At 37.5% G+C, this 7,436-nt stretch overlaps 1 protein-coding gene across 3 annotated transcripts in view; it reads left to right on the forward strand.

Moving 5' to 3' along the window:
• LOC116845569 (glycerophosphocholine phosphodiesterase GPCPD1-like) overlaps nt 1–7,436 on the forward strand; it is a 29,600-nt gene that overhangs the window by 14,449 nt on the left and 7,715 nt on the right. The window contains exons 1-10 of one of the 3 annotated variants that reach the window (XM_032818365.1): nt 583–828; nt 2,338–2,462; nt 2,590–2,807; nt 2,908–3,077; nt 3,217–3,395; nt 3,628–3,768; nt 4,497–4,607; nt 6,336–6,489; nt 6,633–6,786; nt 7,059–7,284. In XM_032818365.1, coding sequence (XP_032674256.1) covers nt 2,424–2,462; nt 2,590–2,807; nt 2,908–3,077; nt 3,217–3,395; nt 3,628–3,768; nt 4,497–4,607; nt 6,336–6,489; nt 6,633–6,786; nt 7,059–7,284 — 1,392 coding nt within the window. In that variant the 5' untranslated portion in view covers nt 583–828; nt 2,338–2,423. Of the gene's footprint in view, nt 1–582; nt 829–2,337; nt 2,463–2,589; nt 2,808–2,907; nt 3,078–3,216; nt 3,396–3,627; nt 3,769–4,496; nt 4,608–6,335; nt 6,490–6,632; nt 6,787–7,058; nt 7,285–7,436 lie in introns of those variants that run through there. The other 2 variants (XM_032818363.1, XM_032818364.1) reach the window with 2 other exon arrangements.

Genomic DNA, 7,436 nt, shown 5'->3' on the forward strand with positions numbered 1-7,436 from the left:
ATATTTCACAAATACATGATATCTTTTCATAATTTAATTTAGTGCTTCTAATTTTTCTAAAACAACTCATGTAACAACTCATTGTTTCGTAATATTATTGTTATATATTTTACGAAACTATGTTACCTGATACTGTTAATTCTTATACATATACTATCCGCTATATACTACCTATACTATACTATATGTATATATACGCTATATACATATCTACCCTAAGGGCTATCGCACACAAATTGACATACTGCATATGCATAGCATAAGACCGTATGTACCAATGAGCATCGAGTATTAAGTCGCCATATTGGTGTTCGATGCTTAATATTCGATGCTCATTGGTCCATACGATCTTATGCTATGCATATGCAGTTATGTCAATTTGTGTGCGATAGCCCTTATTCTACTCGATTTATCGGACAGCACTGAGTTGTCATGAATCATGAAAATATGAGATGCTTGTGACTATCATATTTTTCAGCCCTAGTGAAACTAATTCGTACTAACTCCAACTCGAATTATCGTAAATACCCAATGGCGTTGCTGGAAATCAACTTGCGCATGCCTCTCTATGCTTAAGAAAATCGTTTATGGCGAAAGCGTCGAACGCGTCGTCGTTTTTATTGTCGTGTCCTTCCCGTGTAGCACTGTGTTGTGTTCCATCGAGGTAGTAACTGTGATCGCGATAATGATGAATTTCGCGAAGAATCTGGAACGATTACCACGGACGTTCGTTAAGTAACACGAGTCGCCGTCAACAAAAGGACGACGATAGGAGAGGTGCGAACAGAGGATAGGACGGATTTTAAGAAGCCGTCGATATTCTTCCACGTAAGTAGGCTTCGTGCTTACGATGGTTGCTTTCCAACAAGAGACACAAATCGACACAAGTATCATCCTATTTTTGTTACTCACTAAATGTGAACAAAGATATAATGATGTTTGTGTCGACTTGTGTCTCTTGTTGGAAAGCAACCGATCAACCCGACGCGCGTCGAAAGAAGTCGCGAGGCACGGCAGATCGCTAAAACAGCGATCTGAAACACCTCGCTCGAGACATTGACTTTCGAAGAGGCGAAACTCTCGCCCTGAATGCATCGTATGACTCGGTGCTGCAGAGTTTCTCTCTGTGAAATTTGTGGCCCAATAACAATATCCATTATCGATTCTAAATTCATCCTCTGATTTATAGGCTCACCTTTAACGATAAATACGGTTGTCGCGAAGTTCTACGTGCTGCTGCTTTCTGGGAGCAAAATGTTACACGTCATTGCGAGCTATGAACACCGCAGAATGCACGTTCCTATCGTGAAAGGAAACGAACATGGATAAACTCAGGCGCGTACTTATATGGGCAACGTTTCTTCAATCGCTCTCCAATTTGTCTAACGCTTCCGTGTACGACTTTCTCCGCGTCGCGCGATCGAACTACCTTTCTTTGTGTTCTCACGTTATTACCGTATTGTGCTGCAAAGTGTGGTACATTAACGTCGATCTTCGTCAGCATGGCGATCGTGCGATAATTATCGTGTTGCGAAAACGATACTGTATCGTTGCCACGTCAATCTAAGGATATTATGTCATAGACCTTTGCCCCTGACTCGCACGGAGGACCACTCGTGGGTGTGTGAATGTTACTCTAGAATTTTCCCACGAATAGCATTATAAAAATCGACACTGGTTTGGGGGGATGTGAGCATCTCATAAGTAATCTTATGAATAATCATTTTCTGCTGCATAATATAGCTGAATCATTGTAATGATTTGTGTCTTGAGTAGAGGATTTATATTTTTCTAATATCATTGGTGGTTGTGCAGAATGCAATATACAGTATAGAAAGTATTATTGTTGAGAAGTGAAAGAAATTCTATGGAATCATCCAATTATTCATTCTTCTTAATCATTTGCAATACGTGTGCAAATAATGTGCTGGTTGAATAATTTGCAAATTGTATAGCATGTCATCGCTCAGAGTCAGCAGAGCAAACAGTGAAATATAATATGGCAATTCTAAAGAAGCTTACATCATAGAATGATTACTCTCAGTCATATACATACACTGATCATATACTTACTATTAATCATCTACAGGAAACTTTATCAGGATAATTCCCAGAAATATTGATTTCTCTTCCTTGCTATTTCATGCTATTTGTTATCTTAGAACCTCCAGTTCTGAAAAAGAAGTTGTTATGAACGAATTGTTTCTTTTAATACCAGGCATACAAAAATATATGTATAAATGAATACGCTAACTGTATCTTGAGACAAACAAAAATTATAAAGTAAAATCTTTGGTGATAAAAAACGCACTAACATGCAATGAATACTATGTTTAGAGAAAAAAAACAAGGAGGATATCCAACAACAACAAATATCAGACAAGTTTAACATCACTGAAGTGGCAGTCATACAGAATTTCAACATGAAGGAGTCTAAAAGGGACTGGCTATTTAGAGTCCAGGTAATTTATGAAACAATAACATTCTTGCAAATATGTTTGCAAAAATGTTCTGTATATTCTCAATAAAAAAGCAAAAGTCAAAAATTTACTTATATTTGCAATAATTATATTTGTTCTGTGCTAAAAGGTAGAAAACCTAGAGAAAAATGAAGTTGTCTATGTGGTTGGAAACTTGCCTGAGTTGGGGGCCTGGAATCATAATCAGGCCATCCTGATGTCACAGGAGCATAGCAGTCGGAGAGAGTCTCCTATAGTGTTTGATAACAGTAATAGTAGTGGTGAATTTTATACTGAAGACGGGCAAGACAATGCAACTGACAGCATATTCGATGATGAGAAAGAAAAGTAAGTACATGCGAATTGGAGAAACATTCGCAGTTTTCTGATATTAAAAACTTCTATTGTGCATTGTTTTATAAAATCAATGTTATTAAATGTGTTTCAGGGATGGACGAATATTTTCGCAAAAAGTTGCCCTTCCCATCGATGCTGATATCGAGTTTCGATATTTTATAGCTGTTATTTGCCAATCAAACGGCGCTAAAAATTCAGCCAAGACTTTGATTATACGCAAGTGGGAAACTCACATGGTACCACGATTGATCAGAAAAAATAGTACGTACTCTTTGAACAATATCTTCTACTTGATAGGATGTAAATAAAGTATTCTGCAAATATTATGTAGAATAAATCAATATTCTGAAAATATGAAATTTGAAACATTGCATATAACATTAGGTAATTTTCTTTGCAGTACCAAGCAATTTTGCTGAAGATATATTGCCAGATCCCGACAAATTTGGTTTCTACAATGGTTACTACAAGATCGAACAAGGCTGGTTGACAGATGAAACTGTGATACAATTTAAAATTTTTAACAATCCTATTAAACTCTGGAAAAACCGGCTACAGAACAGAAAAGTTCACATTAAGGTATGTTAACAAGTTTATTCATTTTGTATTTTTATATCTTTGCATTTTTTTCTTTCCTATTTCAAAATAAAGGATCAATAAATTATTAATCGCGATAATGTAAAATAGAATAAATTAAAGTAGTAAAGTATTAAACAAATTAGAAATGAATGGAATTGCATCTGGCTTTCTCTCTCTGAATTTAGCACATGCTTCTTTCAAAATAAAATCTTATAATTAATTTATGTTACAGATGACGCCTGTAAATCTAGTTAGACATAATTCTCTAGAGCTACAACAGGGGTTTGGAGGCGACTGTGTAGACGATAGTCTTTCTATGGATACGCAGGATATTATTGATCAACCCGCTTTTACCAGTATTACGGAAATTGCTGTAAGTACCAATCTCGAGTATTTCTTCTTATATAAGGTGCGTTTGCTTGGATATTTTTTCGCTAATAGCGTTCACAAGCATCGTTTTCGTTGTTCATCTTGGCGCTTTGAAGCTACAGAGAGGCCATGACGTCACAATTTCATGGCGAAAACGTTATCAATTTACGCTACCATTCGCTATCTCGAAATAGGTAGGTCTTCAATAGCGTAAGCGCTACGCGTAGCGTAAGCCAAGACGAACACCAAGTATAGCAAAACTTAACCTAAGTGTAGAAAAAATAGGATATAATTCAAGTTGGAAGTAGAGATTATTCCAACATCATAAAGAAAGAAAATAAAAAGAAGCCGAATATATAAAAACAAAATGGATTGTATTACAATACTTTTTTTCACATATATTGTGTATTAAAGCTATTTCTTCTTCACCTTCATCATTTTCCTCTGGTGAGGATGAAAATATTATTGTGCACAATTCTTGCATTGTATATATCAGCAATTATTTATTTTCTTGTGCCGCCATGTTTACTTTTGCTATCTAAACGCGTTTGTCTTGAGACTAACGTTTCCTCGCTATAGCCAAGACGAACAAACGAAAATGCTGTATGTAAGCGTTAACGCTATAAGCAAAAAAGTGTACAAGACGAACGCACCCATAATTATATATCTCTTATAAAAAAATACTAATTGCGTAAAATTCCAGCCGAGTAATATATTTTCGTGTATCCACAGGTGATGAATGATGAAGAGGCTAGGTTCCAGGTCCAGGAGCAATTTGGTCGTCCGTACGATGAAGACGAATTTGCACTCTTCAGTGTTGCCGTTCGATATCCCGAAACGATCGTAAGTTTCCGCACAGAAAGCTTCACCAGAAAAGCATCATACTAAATACATTATGTGAAAAACCATTGGCTAGGATTTATTGCTTGCATTGCTTGCGGATCAATCTATTGTATCGTTTGCCCATGTTTATCAATTTGTAATGTTACGCATTCAAAGAGTAATTACATCCACTTTTTACATACTCATGCAACAATGAAGTCAGAAATACGCACCGATGTTCACCTACCTTCAATCGATTTTTCACGCAAAATTGTTCACTTGCGCTTAGTTTCTCTTGGAGGGGGACTTACGCGCGATGCGACCGAGAATATAAAGATAAGAACGAGAGATAAGAGGTCGTTGATACGGCAGAGCAATAAATGACTGGTTAGTGGTGATTCACGAAACGAAGCTGAGCACACTAAGAATACGCATTGACCATACCATGTGAGTTTTCAGTAGACCACGAGTAGGCCGGCCACGTCTCCTCGCGCGACTTGTTCGAATTACTTGGTAAAAGATAATTAAACTTGTTCAGCAGCTATCTCCCTCCTGGGAAATGCCAGCAGCGACGTGCTCGCACGGTGTCCGATCCCCGGGAACACGGAGAAGACCTGTTCAGCTTGTACAAAAGCAAGAGCTCTGGTGCAAATGATGATGCTAACATGCTATCTGATGTATCGATGCTAAGCATCGTCTACCACTTTACATCTGTGTCACATGACATCACACAGAGATATGATGGTTTTGATTGTCGTTCACCCTCCCAGACCCATCCTTCAGGCTGGGCTCTCGTAAGTCCTCGTATTCCGTATCTCATGTTTTCTTTCCTGTGAAAAATCGCGCTCACTGGTCGATTAATGAGATTGCATTTGTTCGAGTTTCATTCGACTCGACGACTCAAATTTCATTCAATTTGAGTTTTCATTCGATCTCTGTCGACTTACGCGAGTTACAGCCGTTCCATAAACTCCTAAAAATGTTGCGATATCAACGCTATCACATCTCATATCCATCTGTGTGCGTCGAAAATGGTGAGATTCCCATCAGTCCTATATCCTTTTAGTATACTACTAATATTTTCTAGCTCTGATCGACTTCTTCTGTACTGTACGTGTCACCGCTGCGCGGCCAATGCCAGAATCTATGCTGTCAGTATCTTCTGAATCCGAATTGCAAACGTTGCTGACTTGCTCTATCTTTGTCTATCTCTATTTCACTCTCGAAATTTAACATTGAATGATCTCGGCAGGTGTTGCGGAATACGCGTCACCAGGCAGTGTACAGCATTTGGCAATTATTGGGCCGGTTCATTGTTAGATTACATAGGGAATCGATTTCCACTTGTTCAGACCGTGTTTTTGTCAGAAATTTATTGCTCTTACCTATCAACGACTCGACAAGTTTCAAAATTCCGCCTCGCCGTGAAGCGTTACGAAAGCTTCTGGCGACTTTTTGCGATTTTGGTCGACAAGAAATATTCGAGTTAATAACGAGAAATACATCTTGTTGCGAGTATTTCTTCTCGAACCATAGAAATTGGCCAAGAAAGAAACAAAATTCTTTATTTAAAAACAAATAGCTGAAACTTACTGTTCGAGTTTGTTTGTTCTTGATCATAGGACTTGGTTAATATTGAAGCAAGCACGAAAAGTGGATGAGCTAAAGTTGTATTGAAAGAAACATATCTCAGTGTTGTTCGCGGTACTAGGTCTTTTCGATGAAGCATTAAGTAGATTGTTTTTCCAGGCGTACTTAGTGGACTACTACGTGTACAGCTCAAGATGTTTCCCAGGAGAACCACCAACTCACATTGGTTTTAGCTACATCTTGCCAAGTACTTTACAATCTAGCGTCGGGCTTCTGACCGTACCAATCACTAGTACAAAACATAGACCTATTGGTAAGTATGATAAAACGTCCTTGCATTTCAAATCAAAATTCAACGAATGAATAATTTCAACTAGGAGGAAGTTACAACTAACTGATTTGCATGTATATCTTATATAACGATCTCACACGTACTGTTTTTTTCGACAATAACAGGACAATTGACGGTAGAGTACGTTGTTATAAAACCAATTCCGGACTATCCGTGGGACATGAGCATTTCGTACGCGAAGCACTGGGAACAGCGGTGGTCAGGCTTAGACGTAGGACACCGAGGGCTTGGCACATCCTTCAAATTTGAAACAAAAAAGTAATTTGATCTATTATGTGAAAGCATAAATTGACTATTATTTATATATCTGATTTATCTGTGAAATTAGAATTGAATTGAAGTGAAGAATTTTAAATGTTTTTGTTATATAATTTTATATATAAATTTTTATGCCTCCTTAATCTATATATTATTTGTTTTATGTCTCTTCGTATTCTTCTAGAATACGATTCTTATTCTTGTCTTTCTCCCTATGATAAGTTTTCTTTCTCGATACATTGTTTCCAATTCCGGTAATCATCTCTCTACAGCTGTGCTAATGTACGAGAGAATACGATCGCATCTCTGAAGACCGCAGCTTATCATGGTGCGGACATGGTCGAGTTCGACGTTCAGCTTTCAAAAGACCATATACCTGTGATCTACCACGACTTCTACGTATCTATCTCGCTGAAGCGTAAGAAGCAGATAGAGGCTATGGATATGCTGGAGATACCCGTTAAGGATCTTACTTTAGAACAGCTGCATCTACTCAAGGTACTAATCTATGTTGCAACGATATCTCACGCCTCTTATGTCATGCATTTTCATTTATTGTATTTTTGAGATACGGGACGCATTTATACTTTTTTCTTATGTATTTCCTTTTTTTGCTGAAGATTGATTTAAAGTGTACATGAATGTTAGCG

Source organism: Odontomachus brunneus, unplaced genomic scaffold, assembly GCF_010583005.1.
Source record: "Odontomachus brunneus isolate Ranch 3 - 2012 unplaced genomic scaffold, Obru_v1 Obru_scaffold_053, whole genome shotgun sequence".
In the NCBI taxonomy this organism is placed as follows: Eukaryota; Metazoa; Arthropoda; class Insecta; order Hymenoptera; family Formicidae; genus Odontomachus; species Odontomachus brunneus.